This window comes from Pristiophorus japonicus, chromosome 31 (genome assembly GCF_044704955.1).
Source record: "Pristiophorus japonicus isolate sPriJap1 chromosome 31, sPriJap1.hap1, whole genome shotgun sequence".
NCBI lineage: Eukaryota > Metazoa > Chordata > Chondrichthyes > Pristiophoridae > Pristiophorus > Pristiophorus japonicus.
This window is the reverse complement of record NC_092007.1, coordinates 10,173,861-10,195,023: the sequence shown is the minus strand read 5'-3', so window position 1 is coordinate 10,195,023 and position 21,163 is coordinate 10,173,861. Positions and strand designations below refer to the sequence as shown.

Below are 21,163 nucleotides of genomic sequence, written 5' to 3'. Positions count from 1 at the left end.
AGAGAGTGAGTGTGTGGGGGACTGGGGGAGAGTGCGTGTGTGGGGGGAGAGAGTGAGTGTGTGAGGGGCTGGATGTGTGTGTGGGGGGGAGAGAGTGCGTGTGTTGGGGGAGAGAGTGAGTGTGTGGGGGGCTGGATGTGTGTGTGGGACTGGGGGAGAGTGCGTGCGGGAGAGGGAGAGGCGGGCGCGAGCGAGCGTTTGTCGGGCTAGCTCCAGTCGTGTTGTGGAGTTCAGAGTTGAGGGAAAGACTTTGTTGCGGGTATCTTTTGACGGCACGTTGTTGCATTTTGTTTCTGAAGGTCGTACGTGTTCCGAGCCCAGACCCAGGAGATCAAGGAACGAGGGGGCAATCAGACCAACGGCATCGATTTCTTCATCACACAGGAGCGCATCGTGTTCCTGGATACCCAGGTGAGGGCCTCGGGCCTCGGGCCTCGGGCCGGTTCGAGTCTCCCGATGGGTTGTAGATCCGGAGGAACAGTCCCGAAAGCAAGCGCACCACGGGACATGGCTCTGGCACTTCCCTGTGTGGAAATAGAGACTCCTTACCTCGTCTCGTGCCCTAGTCCTGCCTTCCCGAGCCCTCTCGCTCCGCCCCGCCGTGTTTGAGACAGGAGGACGGGGAAACAGGATCTAACCTAGCATCGTTCGCCCTTCAGCCCCTCAGTTGTCAGCTGTGGCTCAGTGGGCAGCACCCACGTCTCTGGGTCAGAAGGTTGTGGGTTCAAGTCCCACTCCAGGGACTCGAGCGCGTAAAACGGAGGATGATACTCCAGTGCAGTACTGAGGGAGCGCCGTACTGCGCTGTCGGAGGGACAGTACTGAGGGAGCGCCTTAGTGTGCTCTCGGAGGGGCAGTACTGAGGGAGTGCCGTACTGTCAGAGGGGCAGTACTGAGGGAGCACCGCACTGTCAGAGGGGCAGTACTGAGGGAGCACCACACTGTCAGAGGGGCAGTACTGAGAGAGCGCCGCACTGTCGGAGGGGCAGTACTGAGGGAGCACCGCACTGTCAGAGGGGCAGTACTGAGGGAGCGCCGCACTGTCGGAGGGGCAGTACTGAGGGAGCGCCGCACTGTCGGAGGGCAGTACTGAGGGAGCGCCGCACTGTCGGAGGGGCAGTACTGAGGGAGCACCGCACTGTCAGAGGGGCAGTACTGAGGGAGCGCCGCACTGTCGGAGGGGCAGTACTGAGGGAGCGCCGCACTGTCGGAGGGGCAGTACTGAGGGAACGCCGCACTGTCGGAGGGGCAGTACTGAGGAAGCGCCGCACTGTCGGAGGGGCAGTACTGAGGGAGCGCCGCACTGTCGGAGGGGCAGTACTGAGGGAGCGCCGCACTGTCGGAGGGGCAGTACTGAGGGAGCACCGCACTGTCAGAGGGGCAGTACTGAGGGAGTGCCGCACTGTCGGAGGGGCGGTACTGAGGGAGCCCCGCACTGTCGGAGATTCCGTATTTCGGATGAGACGTTAAACCGAGGCCCCGTCTGCCGTCTCGGGTGGATGTAAAAGATCCCGGGGCCACTATTTGGAAGAAGAGCAGGGGGAGTTCTCCCCGGTGTCCTGGGGCCAATATTTATCCCTCAACCAACGTCACTAAAAAGATGATCTGGGTCATTATCACATCGCTGTTTGTGGGATCATCATTGGTACTTAATTGGCTGTAAAGCAGGTTTGAGACGCCCGGTGGTATTGAAAGGCGCTATACAAATGCAAGTCTGTCTTTTCCTCCGGCAGCCCATTCTGAGCCCTGCCGTACTGGATCACCTCATCAACAACGACAGAAAGCTACCTCCGGAATATAGTCTCCCTCACACCTATGTGGAGATGCAGGTAAATCTTGCTTTATTGCTTCGTGTGGTGTTTGGGACAGCCCCAGGTGTACTCCCCCTCGCCCGCCCGCTCTCTCTCCCCCTCGCCCGCTCTCTCTCTCTCCCCCTCGCCCGCTCTCTCTCTCTCCCCCTCGCCCGCTCTCTCTCTCTCCCCCTCGCCCGCTCTCTCTCTCTCCCCCTCGCCCGCTCTCTCTCTCTCCCCCTCGCCCGCTCTCTCTCTCTCCCTCGCCCGCTCTCTCTCTCTCTCTCCCCCTCGCCCGCTCTCTCTCTCACTCTCCCCCTCGCCCGCTCTCTCTCTCTCTCTCTCCCCCTCGCCCGCTCTCTCTCTCTCTCTCCCCCTCGCCCGCTCTCTCTCTCTCTCTCCCTCGCCCGCTCTCTCTCTCTCTCTCTCCCCCTCGCCCGCTCTCTCTCTCTCCCCCTCGCCCGCTCTCTCTCTCTCTCTCTCCTCGCCCGCTCTCTCTCTCTCTCCCCCTCGCCCCCTCCCTCATGCACCATTTGTTGCACGGTGCGCGTGTCCGTGGCCTGATTCTCTGAGTTCAGCCTGTGTAACTTGAAGCGTCTCCTGTGCCCGCAGTCCCTGCAGATGGCGGCTTTTCTCTTCACGGTCTGCCACGCGGTTCTCGTGGTCCAGGACTGGTTCACCGACCTCAACCTGTACAGGTAGGCCTCTGACCCCGGAGCGCACTGTGGGAGGGGCCGTACTGAGGGAGTGCCGCACTGTGGGAGGGGCCGTACTGAGGGAGTGCCGCACTGTGGGAGGGGCAGTACTGAGGGAGTGCCGCACTGTCCGAGGGGCAGTACTGAGGGAGTGCCGCACTGTGGGAGGGGCATTATCAAATTGCTGTGTGTGGGAGCTTGCTGTGTGCAAATTGGCTGCCGCGTTTCCCACAATACAACAGTGACTACACTCCCGAAGCACTTGATCGGTCGTGAAGCTCTCTGGGACATCCTGGGGTGGTGATAAGCACTAAATCAATACGGTCTATTTTTTCTTTAAAATGTTGAAGCCAAGGCCTGTTAATCTTCTCTGAGCCAGACTCAAACTATCCCCCAGGGAGCAATCATTAACAAGGCTGAGGAGTGCCAGCAGGAGTGATCCCTTTTCCCAGGGACGATCAGGAACGCTGTAGTCGGTAGCCAACTCTCAGTAGCTGAGCTTCCCACATCTACTGAAGTGCGGGTACAAAGCCAAGCTTGGATGGCTGCAGCGCTCACTGGGTCTCCTCACTCTTGCGCTGAACGGACCAGAGGGGTCTCTGGTTTATGTCCCTCGTTCTGTGCTGAATTGACTGACCTAAGCGAGAATTACGTTAATAATTAGTGTCAGCCGTGGCTCAGTGGGCAACACTCTCGCCTCTGAGTCAGAAGGTCGTGGGTTCAAGTCCCACTCCAGGGACTCGAGCACAGAAATCTCGGCTGTCGCTCCCAGGGGCAGGACTGAGGGAGCGCCGTACTGCGCTGTCGGAGGGGCAGTACTGAGGGAGCGCTGTACTGCGCTGTCGGAGGGGCAGTACTGAGGGAGCGCCGCACTGTCGGAGGGGCAGTACTGAGGGAGCGCTGTACTGCGCTGTCGGAGGGGCAGTACTGAGGGAGCGCCGCACTGTCGGAGGGGCAGTACTGAGGGAGCGCTGTACTGCGCTGTCGGAGGGGCAGTACTGAGGGAGCGCTGTACTGCGCTGTCGGAGGGGCAGTACTGAGGGAGCGCCGCACTGTCGGAGATGCTGTCTTTGAGATGAGACATTAAACCGAGGCCCCGTCTGCCCTCTCAGGTGGATGTAAAAGATCCCAGGGCCACTATTTGGAAGAAGAGCAGGGGGAGTTCTCCCCGGTGTCCTGGGGCCAATATTTATCCCTCAACCAACATAACAATAAACAGATGATCCGGGGCATTATCACATTGCTGTGTGTGGGAGCTTGCTGTGCGCAAATTGGCTGCCGCATTTCCCACAATACAACAGTGAGCACACTCCAAAAGTACTTCATTGGCTGTGAGGCACTTTGAGACGTCCGGTGGTCATGAAAGGCGCTATATAAATGCAAGTCTGTCCTTCGTTCCTTCTTTCTACTTCACAGCCAATGAAATACTTTAGGAGTGCGGTCACTGTTGTATTGAGGGAAACGTGCACAGCAAGCTCCCACACACAGCAATGTGATAATGACCCAGATCATCTGTATTATTCAGCGTTGGTGGTTGAGTGAAAAATATTGGGCCCCAGGACGCCAGGGAGAATCCTCGAAGGGTTACAGTACGGGAGGCCATTCGGCCCCTCGAACCCCTGCCCGCTCTCTGCAGGAGCACCTCAGCCAGTCCCACTCCCCCCGCCCTTTCCCCGGAGCCCGGCAAATCTCTCTCCTTCAGGGACTTACTCAACTCCCCTTTTGAAAGCCACGATTGAGTCTGCCTCCATCGCCCTCTCGGGCAGCGCGTCCCCGATCCTAACCACTCGCTGCGTAAAAAGGTTTATCCTCGTGTCGCCTTTCTGCCAATCGCCTTCAATCTGTGTCCCTCTGGTTCTCCACCCTTCCACCAATGGGGAACAGTTTCTCTCGATCCACTCTGTCCACATCCCCTCGTGATTCTGAACCCCTTGATCGAATCTCCTCTCAACCTTCTCTACTCCAAGGAGAACAACCCCAGCTTCTCCAGTCTCTCCCCGTCACTGAAGTCCCACATCCCCGGGACCATTCTGGTCAATCCCCCTCCGTACCCTCTCGAAGGCCTTCACATCCTTCCTAAAGTGTGCGGGCCCCAGAATTGGACACAATGCCCCAGTTAGGGCCGAACCCGTGTTTTATACAGGTTTATCTGCCAATCTCTTCTTCGAAATAGTGGCCATGGAATCTTTTGTGTCCAGCTAAGCTCTTTGAAGGGACTGTGTGGCCCACTCGCACTGTGACTTTAGCATTACACTACCATAGGCTGATGCACAGTTTATAGGGAGCTCTGTTCACGTTGCTCCTGAATTACCCATTGGCTTTCTCGGTGACTATCTTATATTGATGGCCTCTAGTTATGCTCTTCCCCACAAGTGGGAACACAGAAACAGAGAACATAGGAGCAGTAGTAGGCCATTCGGCCCCTCGAGCCTGCACCGCCATTCAATATGATCATGGCTGATCCTCTATCTCAACACCATATTCCTGCTTTTTCCCCAAACTCCTTGATGTCTTTTGTGTCTAGAAATCTATCTCTCTCCCTCTTAAATATATTCAGTGCCTTGGCCTCCACAGCCTTCTGTGGTAGAGAATTCCACAGGTTCACCAGCCTCTGAGTGAGAACGTTTCTCCTCATCTCGGGCCTAAATTTCCTCCCCCGTATCCTGAGACTGTGTGACCCCTTGTTGTAGACTTCCCAGCCCCGGGGAAACATCCTCCCCACATCCAGTCTGTCCAACCCCGTCAGAATTTTATACCTTTCAATGAGATCCCCTCTCATCCTTCGAAACTCCAGTGAATACAGGCCCAGTCGACCCAATCTCTCCTCATACGACAGTCCTGCCATCCCGGGAATCAGTCTGGTGAACCTTCGCTGCACTCCCTCTCTGGCAAGTATATCCTTCCTTAGGTAAGGAGACCAAAACTGCACACAGTACTCCAGGTGTGGTCTCACCAAGGCCCTGTATAACTGGAGTAATACATCCTTGCTCCTGTACTCAAACCCTCTCACAATGAAGACCAACAGATCATTTGCCTTCCTAACTGCTTGCAGCCCCTGCATGTTCTACATGAAACATTCTCTCTGTATTCACTCTATCAAAACCTTTCTTAATTTTAAAGACCTCAAGCAGATCACTCCTCAGCCTTCTCGTTTGAAGACTGTTCATCCTTTCCTGATATTCATTGAATAAATTTAAGACAGAGATAGACAGTTTTTTAACCGATAAGGGAATGAAGGGTTATGGGGAGCGGGCGGGGAAGTGGACCTGAGTCCATGATCAGATCAGCCATGATCGTATTAAATGGCGGAGCAGGCTCGAGGGGCCGAATGGCCGACTCCTGCTCCTATTTCTTAGGTATTGCACTGGAGAGGGTGCAGAGGAGATTTACCAGGATGTTGCACTGGAGAGGATGCAGAGGAGATTGACCAGGATGTTGCCGGGACTGGAGAATTTTAGCGATGAGGAAAGATTGGATAGGCTGGGGTTGTTTACTTTGGAACAGAGGAGGCTGAGGGGAGACCTGATTGAGGTGTATAAAATGATGAGGGGCCTGGATAGAGTGGATCGGAAGGACCTGTTTCCCTTGGCAGAGGGGTCAACAACCAGGGGGCACAGATTGAAAGTAATTGGGGGGGAGGTTTAGAGGGGATTTGAGGGGAAATGTCTTCACCCAGAGGGTGGTGGGGGTCTGGGGTGGAACTCACGGCCTGAAAGGATGGTAGAGGCAGAAACCCTCACCACATTTAAACAGTACCTGGATGTGCACTTGAAGTGCTGTAACCTACAGGGCTACGGACCCAGAGCGGGAAAGTGGGATTAGGCTGGGTAGCTCTTTTACGAAGGGAATGGAAGGATCGGGCGGTCAAGTGGAGTTGAGGTCGAAGGTCAGCCGTGATCTCATTGAATGGCGGAGCAGGCTCGAGGGGCCGAATGGCCGGCACCTAATTCTTGTGTTTATGTTCTTTGTCGGCCGGCACGGACAAGAGGGGCCGAATGGCCTCCTTCTGTGCCGTAAATATTCGCAATTCCACAAATCTCGCTGTCTTGGCAGCAGCAATTGTCAATCTTCTCTCCGGTATCTCCATCTCATTCGTCCAACGCGGCGACCAGAACTGCGCCAGCGAGCTCCCAAGTGTTTTATTTTTGTGATTTCGAACCCCCCCCCCCGCAGGTTCCTTCAGACGGCCGAGATGCTCAAGCCCTCCACGCCCTCGCCCAGCCACGAGTCGAGCGGGGGTCCGGGGTCCGACGAGGGCACAGAATATTACCCGAACATCGGTAAGGTGGCGAGCGATCGGACCTCCCCCCCCCACTGTGAGCCTCACCCTCGTCACGTGTTTCGCTCTGCCCCTCTTTCCCCCCCCGCCCCGCCCCATTCTTAGAGTCGGGGGGCTTAATCTGCAATGGAGCAGGTTAGGCAACGGGCTGCGATTTGGATTAGAGGCCGTTCAGCCCCTCGAGCCTCTTCGAGCTATTCAGTCCCATCATGGCCGATCTGGGAGTGTTTGATGGGACACTGTAGAGGGAGCTTTACTCTGTATCTAACCCCGTGCTGTACCTGCCCTGGGAGTGTTTGATGGGACAGTGTAGAGGGAGCTTTACTCTGTATATAACCCCCTGTACCTGTACCTGCCCTGGGAGTGTTTGATGGGACAGTGTAGAGGGAGCTTTACTCTGTATCTAACCCCCTGTACCTGCCCTGGGAGTGTTTGATGGGACAGTGTAGAGGGAGCTTTACTCTGTATCTAACCCCCTGTACCTGCCCTGGGAGTGTTTGATGGGACAGTGTAGAGGGAGCTTTACTCTGTATCTAACCCCCTGTACCTGCCCTGGGAGTGTTTGATGGGACAGTGTAGAGGGAGCTTTACTCTGTATCTAACCCCCTGTACCTGCCCTGGGAGTGTTTGATGGGACAGTGTAGAGGGAGCTTTACTCTGTATCTAACCCCCTGTACCTGCCCTGGGAGTGTTTGATGGGACAGTGTAGAGGGAGCTTTACTCTGTATCTAACCCCCTGTACCTGCCCTGGGAGTGTTTGATGGGACAGTGTAGAGGGAGCTTTACTCTGTATCTCACCCCATGTGCCTGCCCTGGGAGTGTTTGATGGGACAGTGCAGAGGGAGCTTTACTCTGTATCTAACCCCCTGTACCTGCCCTGGGAGTTTTTGATGGGACAGTGTAGAGGGAGCTTTACTCTGTATCTAACCTATGCTGTACCTGCCCTGGGAGTGTTTGATAAGGTAGTATAGAGTGCCGAACGGTCTTAACTGTGATGTACCTGACCTGAAAGTGCATGATGCTGACATTGTGCTCCTGAAACGGGAAAATGTTCCTTTTCCCATCATCGGATCATAGAAATTTTCAGTACGGAGGGAGGCCATTTCGGCCCATCGATCCCATGCTGGCCGACCAAGAGCTACCCAGCCTAATCCCACTTTCCCGCTCTGGGTCCGTAGCCCTGTAGGTTACAGCACTTCAGGTGCACATCCAGGTACTTTTTAAATGTGGTGAGGGTTTCTGCCTCTACCTCCCTTTCAGGCAGTGAGTTCCTCCCCAGACGCCCACCACCTTCTGGGTGAAGACATTTCCCCTCAAATCCTCTCTAAACCTCCCCCCAATTACTTTCAATCTCTGCTCCCTGGTTGTTGACCCCTCTGCCAAGGGAACCAGGTCCTTCCTATCCACTCTATCCAGGCCCCTCATCATTTTATACACCTCAATCAGGTCTCCCCTCAGCCTCCTCTGTTCCAAAGAAAATAACAGAGAACTAACAGAAAACAGAGAGTCACGATAAATGGTTCATTCTCTGGTTGCCAATCCCAGTAACTAGTGGGGTGCCGCAGGGATCAGTGCTGGGACCCCAACTATTTACAATCTATATTAACGACTTGGAAGAAGGGACTGAGTGTAACGTAGACAAGTTTGCTGACGATACAAAGATGGGAGGAAAAGCAATGTGTGAGGAGGACACAAAAAAATCTGCAAAAGGACATAGACAGGGTAAGTGCTTGGAAAAAAATTGGCAGATGGAGTATAATGTTGGAAAGTGTGAGGTCATGCACTTTGGCAGAAACGAATCAAGTTATTATTTAAATAGAGAAAGATTGCAAAGTGCCGCAGTACAGCGGGACCTGGGGGTACTTGTGCATGAAACACAAAAGGATAGTATGCAGGTACAGCAAGTGATCAGGAAGGCCAATGGTATCTTGGCCTTTATTGCAGAGGGGATGGAGTGTAAAAGCAGGAAAGTCTTGCTACAGTTATACAGGGTATTGGTGAGGCCACACCTGGAGTACTGCGTGCAGTTTTGGTTTCCATATTTACGAAAGGATACACTTGCTTTGGAGGCAGTTCAGAGAAGGTTCACTCGGTTGATTCCGGGGATGAGGGGGTTGACTTATGAGGAAAGGTTGAGTAGATTGGGCCTCTACTCATTGGAATTCAGAAGAATGAGAGGTGATCTTATCGAAACGTATCAGATTACGAGGGGGCTCAACAAGGTGGATGCAGAGAGGATGTTTCCACTGATGGGGGAGACTAGAACTAGGGGGCATGATCTTAGAATAAGGGGCCGCCCATTTAAAACTGAGATGAGGAGGAATTTCTTCTCTGAGGGTTGTAAATCTGTGGAATTCTCTGCCCCAGAGAGCTGTGGAGGCTGGGACATTGAATAAATTTAAGACAGAGATAGACATTTTCTTAAACGATAAGGGAATAAGGGGGCGGGCTGGGAAGTGGAGCTGAGTCCACGATCAGATCAGCCATGATCGTATTAAATGGCGGAGCAGGCTCGAGGGGCCGAATGGCCGACTCCTGCTCCTAGTTCTTATGTAACCCCAGCCTTTCCAACCTCTCATAGCTAAAATTCTCCAGTCCAGGCAACATCCTCGTAAATCTCTGCATCCTCTCGAGTGCAATCACATCCTTCATTAACATGCCTCTGGCATATACCTTTGTCTTTTCTTAAAACCAGACAGTAACGTAGTGGCTTGTTGATGCCAAGCTTGGCTTTAACGATGTTCGGAAAGGAAGGACTGAGGGAGATGCGACGTTCCAGAATGTGCGTATGGACTGCGAGAGTTCAGTGGGTGGTTGTGATAACATCGAAGTTCTCCTTAACATGCATGTCAGGTTCAGTTGATGAAGCAACAATCTGTGTGCAAACAACAGGTCAGAGAAGGTTCACTCGGTTGATTCTGGGGATGAGGGGGTTGTCTTATGAGGAAAGGTTGAGTAGGTTGGGGCCTGTACCCAGTGGAGTTCGGAAGAATGAGAGGTGATCTTATCGAAACGTATCAGATTCTGAGGGGGGCTGGGCAGGGTAGATGCAGAGAGGATGTTTCCCCCTGGTGGGGGAATCTAGAACTAGGGGGCATAGTTTCAGAATAAGGGGCCGTCCATTTAAGACGGAGATGAGGAGGGATTTCTTCTCGTGAATCTGTGGAATTCTCTGCCCCAGAGAGCAGTTTAACTCTTCTCCCCCCCCCCGGCCCCCGCTTTCTCCACAGTCTTCCTGCAGAATAAAGCCAGCCGTGAAGACTTCTGCCCGCGCAACCTCAAGACGATGCATGCGGCCATTGACAAGCTGATGCTGCACTCCCACCTCAAGTATAAAGGTATTTCTTCACACGGTGATCAGACACCGTACCCGCTCTCCCGCGACATTGACCCCAGTCAGTCCGACACTGCGCTCTTCTGTACAGGGTATTGCAGAGCGACGTGACCGGGGCCCAGGAGAGGCGAGGGCCCAGGGGCTGCAACGGGCCCAGCCCACACTGTGTGCGATATGTGCGCGCACTGGGTCCGTGCAGCAGAGCTGGTCTCCAGTCGTCCTGGTTAACCCTTGCCCCTGGACCGAGACCTCGCTCTGTCAAGCCCCGTGTGGTGGCTGGTGTGCAACGGTCACCCCACGTTAAAACAATCCACCCACAGGCATCTTCCACCCTTCCGGATGCAGTTCAGGATCTGGAATATCAGGTCCTTCACTGAAACACCTGTGAACTCATCCCTTTTTGGCGAGGAAGCAAGTCAGACTCGTTTCGAAGGACCGCCTATGATAATGTTGATGAACTCGGGGACATAGTCTCAGGATAAGGGGTGGCCCATTTAAGATGGAGATGGGCAGATTATAATTTAAATGGAGAAAGATTGCAAAGTGCCGCAGTACAGCGGGACCTGGGGGTACTTGTGCATGAAACACAAAAGGATAGTATGCAGGTACAGCAAGTGATCAGGAAGGCCAATGGAATCTTGGCCTTTATTGCAGAGGGGATGGAGTATAAAAGCAGGGAAGTCTTGCTCCAGTTATACAGGGTATTGGTGAGGCCACACCTGGAGTACTGCGTGCAGTTTTGGTTTCCATATTTACGGCAGTTCAGAGAAAGTTCACTCGGTTGATTCCGGGGATGAAGGGGTTGACTTATGAGGAAAGATTGAGTAGGTTGGGCCTCTACTCATTGGAATTCAGAAGAAGGAGAGGTGATCTTATCGAAACGTATCAGATTATGAGGGGGGCTCGACAAGGTGGATGCAGAGAGGATGTTTCCACTGATGGGGAAGACTAGAACTAGGGGGCATGGTCTTAGAATAAGGGGCCGCCCATTTAAAACTGAGATGAGGAGAAATTTCTTCTCTCAGAGGGTTGTAAATCTGTGGAATTCTCTGCCCCAGAGAGCTGTGGAGGCTGGGTCATTGAATATATTTAAGACAGAAACAATAATGGGTTATGGGGAGCGGGCGGGGAAGTGGAGCTGAGTCCATGATCGGATCAGCCATGATGGTATTAAATGGCGGAGCAGGCTCGAGGGGCCGAATGGCCGACTCCTGCTCCTATTTCTGATGTTCTTTTGTAATGACAAGTGTAGAGGAACAAAGGGAACTTGGAGTGCAGGAGCAGGCCAGGTACATAAGGTGGTTGAGAAGGCATATGGAATACTTGCCTTTATTGGCCAAGGCATAGAATACAAGAGTAGGGGAGGTTACAATTGAACTGTATAAAACACTGGTTAAGCCACAGCTGGAGTACTGCGTGCAGTCTGGTCACCACATTACAGGAAAGATGTGATTGCACTGGAGAGGGTGCAGAGGAGATTGACCAGGATGTTTGCGCACTGGAGAATTTTGGCAAGGAGGAAAGATTGCATAGGCTGGGGTTGTTTTCTTTGGAACACAGGAGGCTGAGGGGAACATACATAAGAAACATGAGCTCTCTGGGTAAAGAAGTTTCTCCTGATTTCCCCATTGGATTCCTTGCTGGCGATCTTATATTGATGGCCTCGAGTCAAGCCATTCCCACAAGTGGGAACATTCTCTCTGTATCCACTCGATCAAAACCTTTCAGCGTTTTAAAGACCTCTATTAGCTCACCCTTCAGCCGCCTTCAGCCTGTTCAATCCTTCCTGATAAGTCTCTCAATTCTGCTGCCGTCCTTGTCAATCTGTTTTGCAACCTCCCCAATGCCTCTATATCCTTTCTATAATATGGCGACCAGAACTGTGCACAGTGCTCCAAGTATGGTCTAACCCAGGTATATGGAGACCAGAACTGTGCACAGTGCTCCAAGTGTGGTCTAACCCAAGTATATGGAGACCAGAACTGTACACGGTGCTCCAAGTGTGGTCCAACCCAGGTATATGGAGACCAGAACTGTACACAGTGCTCCAAGTGTGGTCTAACCCAGGTATATGGAGACCAGAACTGTGCACAGTGCTCCAAGTGTGGTCCAACCCAGGTATATGGAGACCAGAACTGTACACAGTGCTCCAAGTGTGGTCTAACCCAGGTATATGGAGACCAGAACTGTGCACAGTGCTCCAAGTGTGGTCCAACCCAGATATATATGGAGACCAGAACTGTACACAGTGCTCCAAGTGTGGTCTAACCCAGGTATATGAAGACCAGAACTGTGCACGGTGCTCCAATTTTGTAATCACTTTTAGCCCGAGACAGCACAATGGTAATTTCAGCCTTTGTTGAGCTTATTTCTCTGACATCGGGTTTTCTCTCTCTGTTCTTACACGAGGTGCTCTCTCCATGTTGGACTGCAATATATTTCCCGGTTTAAGCAGCGACTTCCTCGAGTCAGAGGTCAACCTGTTCCTACTTCCTGCGATGGAGAGTGAGGTGGAGGAGAACCTATCCAGAGCCGGTAAGGGCTGTTCAAACCCGACTCAGAGTGGGGGTGAAGAGGGGAATGGTCATGGTTAGATACAGAGGAAAGCTCCCTCTACACTGTCCCCACCAAACAATCCCAGGGCAGGTACAGCACGGGGTTAGATACAGAGTAAAGCTCCCTCTACACTGTCCCATCAAACACTCCCAGGGCAGGTATAGCACGGGGTTAGATACAGAGTAAAGCTCCCTCTACACTGTCCCATCAAACACTCCCAGGGCAGGTACAGGGGGTTAGATACAGAGTAAAGCTCCCTCTACACTGTCCCATCAAACACTCCCAGGGCAGGTACAGGTACAGGGGGTTAGACACAGAGTAAAGCTCCCTCTACACTTTCCCATCAAACACTCCCAGGGCAGGTACAGGGGGTTAGATACAGAGTAAAGCTCCCTCTACACTGTCCCCATCAAACACTCCCAGGGCAGGTACAGCACGGGGTTAGATACAGAGTAAAGCTCCCTCTACACTGTCTCATCAAACACTCCCAGGGCAGGTACAGGTACAGGGGGTTAGATACAGAGTAAAGCTCCCTTGACACTACGTTGTCATTCAGTGCAAGATGCGAGATAGCTCAGTGCTGTGGACCTATTGTATCGAGGATTCTTTAAGCCTGAGGACTTAGCAGTGTCTCAGTGGGTTTAGCTCTCTCGCTCTCTCCATCGCCTGTGAGCCATAAGGACATGGGTTCACACCCCACTCCAGAGACTTGGGCAGAAAATATAGGCTGACACTCCCAGTGCCTGTACTGAGTGACGCCTCACTGTCGGAGGGGCAGTACTGAGGGAGCGCCGCACTGTCGGAGGGTTAGTACTGAGGGTGCGCCGCACTGTCGGAGGGTCAGTACTGAGGGAGCGCCGCACTGTCGGAGGGTCAGTACTGAGGGAGCGCCGCACTGTCGGAGAGGCAGTACTGAGGGAGCGCCGCACTGTCGGAGGGTCAGTACTAGGGAGTGCCGCACTGTCGGAGGGGCAGTACTGAGGGAGCGCCGCACTGTCGGAGGGTCAGTACTAGGGAGTGCCGCACTGTCGGAGGGGCAGTACTGAGGGAGTGCCGCACTGTCGGAGGGGCAGTACTGAGGGAGCGCTGCACTGTCGGAGGGTCAGTACTAGGGAGTGCCGCACTGTCGGAGGGGCAGTACTGAGGGAGCGCCGCACTGTCGGAGAGGCAGTACTGAGGGAGCGCCGCACTGTCAGAGGGGCAGTACTGAGGGAGCGCCGCACTGTCGGAGGGGCAGTACTGAGGGAGCGCCGCACTGTCGGAGGGGCAGTACTGAGGGAGCCCCGCACTGTCGGAGGGGCAGTACTGAGGGAGTGCCGCACTGTCGGAGGGGCAGTACTGAGGGAGCACTGCACTGTCGGAGGGGCAGTACTGAGGGAGCCCCGCACTGTCGGAGGGGCAGTACTGAGGGAGCGCCGCACTGTCGGAGGGGCAGTACTGAGGGAGCGCCGCACTGTCGGAGGGGCAGTACTGAGGGAGTGCCGTACTGTCGGAGGGGCCGTCTTTTAGATGAGACGTTAAACTGAGGCGCTGTCTGAGTGGATATGAGCGATCCCACGGCCAGTATATGGAAGAAGAGCACTGTCACTTTCATAGCAAGTTGCTGTCGAAGTTTCCAAAGCGGTTTGCAATACTCTGACACAGGAACGTGTGAACAAAGTTCCTACTCCCTTCAGGCTAATTGAAAATAGGGAGCAGGAAGCCAAGGATAACACAGCAGCAAAAAAAATCAGTACAGACTGTCACTTTCTGACATGTTGTTGCAGACTCAGTAAACAATAAATTCATTGGCACCTCACAGCGAGAGCAGAGCCAGCCACACACAAGTTCACCATTAGTTCCACAGTAGCCTCCCCTCCCATACTCCACAAACATACAATGAACACCACAATCACCACTCCCTCAGTACTGTCCCTCCGACAGTGTGGCGCTCCCTCAGTACTGCCCCTCCGACAGTGCGGCGCTCCCTCAGTACTGCCCCTCCGACAGTGCGGCGCTCCCTCAGTACCGCCCCTCCGACAGTGCGGCGCTCCCTCAGTACTGCCCCTCCGACAGTGCGGCGCTCCCTCAGTACCGCCCCTCCGACAGTGCGGTGCTCCCTCAGTACCGCCCCTCCGACAGTGCGGGGCTCCCTCAGTACTGCCCCTCCGACAGTGCGGTGCTCCCTCAGTACTGCCCCTCCGACAGTGCAGCACTCCCTCGGTACTGCCCCTCCGACAGTGCAGCACTCCCTCAGTACTGCCCCTCCGACAGTGCGGTGCTCCCTCGGTACTGCCCCTCCGACAGTGCAGCACTCCCTCGGTACTGCCCCTCCGACAGTGCAGCACTCCCTCGGTACTGCACTGGGAGTGCCAGCCTAGATTTATTTGCTCTGGTCCCTGGAGTTGGACTCAGATCCACAACCTTCTGGCTCCATGTTGAGAGAGCATGCTACCCACTGAGCTACGGCTGGAACAAACTTGCATTTATATAGCGCCTATCATGACTTTGGGATGTCGCAAAGGTTTCGATGCAGAGGAGAGCGCGTGACCTTTGTTCTCCGCCCTAAATTATTATCATCATCATCATAGACAGTCCCTCGGAATCGAGGAAGACTTGCTTCCACTCCCAAAGTGAGCTCTTTGACGGCTGAACTGTCCAATACGAGAGCCACAGACCCTGTCACAGGTGGGACAGACATTTTTCGAGGGAGGGGGTGGGTGGGGCTGGTTTGCCGCGCGCTCCTTCCGCTGCCTGCGCTTGGCCTCTTCACGCACTCGGCGTCGAGACTCGAGGTGCTCAGCGCCCTCCCGGATGCACTTTCTCCGCCTCGGGCGATCTGCGGCCAGGGTCTCCCAGGTGTCGGTGGGGGTGTTGCACTTTATCAGAGAGGCTTTGAGGGTGGTCCCTTGTAACGTTTCCTCTGCCCACCTTTGGCTCGGTTGCCGTGAAGGAGTTCCGAGTAGAGCGCTTGCTTTGGGAGTCTCGTGTCTGGGGGCCATGCGGACAATGTGGCCCTGCCCAGCGGAGCTGGTCGAGTGTGTGGTCAGTGCTTCGATGCTGGGGATGTTGGCCTGGTCGAGGACGCTAACGTTGGTGCGTCTGTCCTCCCAGGGGATTTGCAGGCTCTTGCGGAGACATTGTTGGTGATATTTCTCCAGTTTATCCCAACTTTCTGTTTTCTGTTCGTTAACCTATCCTCTATCCACGCTAATATACTGCCCCCAACCGAGTGAGCTTTTATCTTGTGCAGTAACCTTTTATGTGGCAGCTTATCAAATGCCTTCTGGAAATACAAATACATCACATCCACCGGTTCCCCCTTATCCACCCGGTTCGTTACATCCTCAAAGAACTCCAGCAAATTTGTCAAAAATGATTTCCCTTTCATAAAGCCATACTGACTCTGCTGGATTGAATCATGCTTTGCTAAATGTCCCACTACTGCTTCCTTAATAATGGACTCCAGCATTTTCCCAATGACAGATGTTAGGCTAACTGGTCTGTAGTTTCCTGCTTTTTGTCTGCCTCCTTTTTTAAATAGAGGCGTTACATTTGCAGTTTTCCAATCTGCTGGGACCACCCCAGAATCCAGGGAATTTTGGTAAATTACACCCAATGTATCCACGTTCTCTCCAGCCATTTCTCTTAAGACCCTAGGATGTAAGTGATCTGGTCCAGGTGACTTGTCCACCTATAGTCCCATTATTTTAGCGAGTAATACTTCGTTAGTGATAGTGATTGTATTAAGTTCCTCCCTCCATCTCTATAGCCGCTTGATTATTCACTTCGGTATTACTCTCAGTGACCGAGTGTTTTGCTCTAACTAAACTGATCTTGGACTGTTTCTGTCGGATATTAACCCCTGCACGGTCCCAGCAAACACTCCCACTCCCTCGTTCCTCCGATGTTTCTGCAGGATTGCTTTGTGAAGACGGGCTCACGGAGAGAAACACCCTGCACGGAATGATCCCAAATTGAGCATCTCCAAGGGGCATGGCTCCCAGCTTTAATCATTCTCTGTCCTTTCCCCCCAGGCCCAGTTCCTTTGCTCAGATTCTGATCAAAGTAAATAGGGGAATGTGCACTTTGATTTTTACAGATTGAATTAATACAGAGAGCTGTGCATGCACGGTTCAGCCCCGCCCCCTGTGTCGATTCCCAGTGAGCAGAAGAGCGCATGCACCCTCCCCTCCCCCAGCACTGCCTGTGATCGCCATTCACTCAGTGAGTGGAAGAAGATGGTTTCAAACAGCCGGGAATGGTGACACCGCGGCCCCGGGGTAAGGCAGCGAGCAGCAGCCTCTTTACAGCAGCGCAGCGCTTTGGGAGCGTGTCCGCAGATGGGCTCAGAGACCGGGGGGAGTTCAGGGGGAGTCGGGGGGCTGTGTGTAAGAGGCAGAGTGGAGCAAGAACCAGTGTCAGTGCGTGGTGTGAGTGGGGGAGGGAAGGGAGAGGCCATTCTCGGGCTGTGTGTGGACAGCGTGTGTCCAGGGTAAGAGAGACAGAATGGGCAGAATCTGCTATTTACAATCTGCTGCTTTCTCTCTCCAAACCAGTAGTGAACGTTCCTGGTTTAGTTCCTTCGGGGGCTGTGTGTAAGAGGCAGAGTGGAGCAGGAACTAGTTCCGGAACATGGTGTGAGTGGGGAAAGGGAGAGGCCATTCTCGGGCTGTGTGGTGGACAGTGTAAGGTAACAGAGAAAGTAAATCACCTCGCTCTTTCAAATCATTGCTGCTTTCTTTCCCCAAATCAGCAGTGAATGTTCCTGATTCAGTTCCAATCTCACTGTGTCTGTTGTTCTTGGGCAGTGAGCAGTGGAAACACAGCCTGACAGTGAGGATGTGGGGAGTTTCACAAAATGCATCTATTGCAGGCACCAGGAGAGGGGTGTGGGAAAAGATATTTTAAAGAAGGGTTATATTGTTCCCATGCATTGAGTTCTCCAGAACCATGTTGCTTGTGATCGAGCGATACCTTGTCACTCCCTCAGATATATCATATTCTCTCCGCATCCATAATCTTAGAACTAATAATGTTCCCGTATTATTATTCTGAGATCAAAATTCCTCAACCAGCCTGAACAAATGTGATCTTTCCTCCACCTGGAACACAAGGAACAGTGCAGACAGCTCCTTCTCACACACAGTAAGTCGATTGTCACTCACAGAGCGCAGAGACACAGAACTGGCCTCAATCCTATTGTCACAGGCAGCAGAAGCTGTCAGTCCCACAGTGATCCACAGTACAAGAGTTACATTGTGAATCTTACAGCCACACGGAGCAGTATAATCACACGCTGTTTCACCATTGAAACAGATCACACTGACAGGTACATTAAGCACCCACACTCACTTGCCAGAAACTGACAGGCACAGTGTAAAACATAAAACCACGTAGACTAAATTAAAGGCAGACTAACATACCAGAAACTTAGACACACAGCTTAAAGCCCCCACACACATACCAAAACCTGTCCGGCACAGAATAATACACACACTCGCATATCAGAGACTGAGAGATACAGTATAAAACCCACACTCGCACATCAGAGGCTGACATATTAAAATCCATATTCCCATAACATAAATTGACAGATACAATGAAATGGCAAGACTCACTTACCAGTAATTGACAGGTACAAAGGAAAGCCCACTCAATCGAGCAGAAACTGGCAGTTATAGAGTAAGGCCCACACACACATATCAGGACTTGATGGGTACAAAATAAAACCCAAGCTCCCACAACAGAAATGGAGAGATAGAGAGAAAGGCCCACACTCACATACCGGAGACAGATAGATACCGAGTAAAAACTCAGACTCATTTACCAGAGACCGACAGATTCAGCACAAAACTCACCTTCATAACACAAATTGACAGTTCGAAAGTGAAACGAACACTCTATCAGGAATTGGTGGTCCACAGTAAAACAATACTAACATACTGGAGAATGACTGGTATGGAGTAGAGCTCACATTCACATAACAGAGATGGACAGATACAGCACAAAACACACACTCACACACCGGGAATGGAAAGGTGCAGAATGAAACCCACAGGCAATGACCAGAAATTGACAGGAACAGGATAAAACCCACACTCTCAGATGAAAAACTGACAGACAGAGTAAAACCCTCATTCACATACCAGAGATGGACAGATACAGTCAAATCCACACTCCCATACCGGACACTCACAATATTAATTCTATATTTGCCTGTCAGTGGATCAGAGAGTGAAAGTGGCAGTGTCCATCCAACACTCACCTGTCAACCAGAATCTGTCACACCGTGTCAGAGAATGTCAGAGTCAGTATCTAACCAACACTCCCCCTGTCACATAGTGTCAGAGAATGAGAGAGGCAGTATCTATCCAACATGAATACCCCTGGATGTTGGGTTCCCAGCCTTGGGTCACCCTGGAGCCATGTCTCCGTAATCCCAATTATATCATATTTGTTAATAGTTGCCTGCGTGGCTGAGAGGAGATTTGATCGAGGGGTTCAGAATCACGAGGGGATGTGGACAGAGTGGATCGAGAGAAACTGTTCCCCATTGGTGGAAGGGTGGAGAACCAGAGGGACACAGATTGAAGGCGATTGGCAGAAAGGCGACACGAGGATAAACCTTTTTACGCAGCGAGTGGTTAGGATCGGGGACGCGCTGCCCGAGAGGGCGATGGAGGCAGACTCAATCGTGGCTTTCAAAAGGGAGTTGGACAAGTCCCTGAAGGAGAGAGATTTGCCGGGCTCCGGGGAAAGCGCGGGGGGAGTGGGACTGGCTGAGGTGCTCCTGCAGAGAGCGGGCACGGGTTCGAGGGGCCGAATGGCCTCCTCCTGTTCCTGTGACCATTCTACAACAACAACTTGTATTTATATAGCGTCTTTAACGTAGTGAAATGTCCCTAGGTGCATCACAGCAGTGTTATAAGACAAAAAATAATTCTGACACTGAGCCAGATAAGTAGAAATTAGCGCAAGTAACCAAAAGATTGGTCAAAAAGGTCAGATTTAAGGAGCGTCTTGAAAGAGGAAAGAGAGAGAGAAAGGCGGAGAGGTTTAGGGAGGGAGTTCCAGAGCTTTGGGGCCAAGGCAACAGAAGGCACGGCCACCGATGGTGGAGCGATTATAATCAGGGATGGTCAGGAGGGCAGAATTAGAGGAGTGCAGACATCTCGGGGGTTTGTGGGGCTGGAGGAGGTTACAGAGATAGGGAGGGGTGTAGAGGCTGGAGCAGTTTACAGAGATAGGGGGAGGTGTAGGGGCTGGAGGACATTACAGAGACGGGAGGGGTGTAGGGGCTGGAGGAGGTTACAGAGATAGGGAGGGTGTCTAGGCTGGAGGTGGTTACAGAGATGGGGAGGGGTGTAGGGGCTGGAGGAGGTTACAGAGATAGGGAGGAGTGTAGGGGCTGGAGGAGGTTACAGAGATAGGGAGGGGTGTAGGGGCTGGAGGAGGTTACAGAGATAGGGAGGGGTGTCGGGGTGGAGGAGATTACAGAGATAGGGAGGGGCGAGGGATATGGAGGGATTTGTAAACCAGGATGAGAATTTTGAAATCGATGTGTTGCTTAACCGGGAGCCAGTGTAGGTCAGTGAGCACAGGAGGTGATGGGTGAGTGGGACTCGGTGTGAGTTAGGACACGGGGCAGTGAGCACAGGGGGTGATGAGTGAGTGGGACTCGGTGCGAGTTAGGACACGGGGCAGTGAGCACAGGGGGTGATGGGTGAGTGGGACTCGGTGTGAGTTAGGACACGGGGCAGTGAGCACAGGGGGTGATGAGTGAGTGGGACTCGGTGTGAGTTAGGACACGGGGTCAGTGAGCACAGGGGGTGATGAGTGAGTGGGACTGGGTGCGAGTTAGGACACGGGTCCCTTATCTTCGTGCTGTCTCTCTGGGCCGGAATTGGCTCTGGGTCCCGGAGGTGAAACAGGAATTGGCTCGCTTCTCCCCATTAATTCCCTGGGTTGGGGGATAATGTGGCGACGGTTCTGCGAAGTGCGTCTCTCTCTCTCCTGCTACTTGCTAACGGTCGGGTTTTGCTTCATCCACAGGGGCTGGAGGGCTGTCGCTGTTCTCGTACCTCCCGGGTTACAAAGGTCACCCCAGCTTCCAGTCGCTGGTCAGCAAACTGCGGAGCCTGATCCTGTCCCTGTCACGTCCCCAGCTATCTCACACCATCCTCACCGAGAAAAACTGGTAGGCTCAGCTCAGCTCAACTCAACTCGCCCCAGCTCCCCTCGGTCAGATCGCAAGCGCAGCCCGGGTCCTGGGATCACTCAGGTCCTGTCTGTAGCACGCTGCTTCCGCTGCTCGGGGTACTGAGGGAGCGCCGCACTGTCTGGTGGTCAGTACTGAGGGAGCGCCGCACTGTGGGAGGGGCAGTACTGAGGGAGCGCCGCACTGTGGGAGGGTCAGTACTGAGGGAGCGCCGCACTGTCTGGTGGTCAGTACTGAGGGAGTGCCGCACTGTGGGAGGGTCAGTACTGAGGGAGCGCCGCACTGTCTGGGGGTCAGTACTGAGGGAGC

At 53.3% G+C, this 21,163-nt stretch overlaps 1 protein-coding gene across 1 annotated transcript in view; it reads left to right on the top strand.

Annotated features, from left to right (window-relative positions):
• The window catches only part of smg9 (SMG9 nonsense mediated mRNA decay factor), a 46,933-nt gene that overhangs the window by 23,092 nt on the left and 2,678 nt on the right, over positions 1-21,163 (top strand). The window contains exons 7-13 of the mRNA XM_070868898.1: positions 300-411; positions 1,734-1,829; positions 2,403-2,488; positions 6,659-6,765; positions 9,995-10,102; positions 12,508-12,633; positions 20,689-20,833. Coding sequence (XP_070724999.1) covers positions 300-411; positions 1,734-1,829; positions 2,403-2,488; positions 6,659-6,765; positions 9,995-10,102; positions 12,508-12,633; positions 20,689-20,833 — 780 coding nt within the window. The remainder of the gene's footprint in view (positions 1-299; positions 412-1,733; positions 1,830-2,402; positions 2,489-6,658; positions 6,766-9,994; positions 10,103-12,507; positions 12,634-20,688; positions 20,834-21,163) is intronic.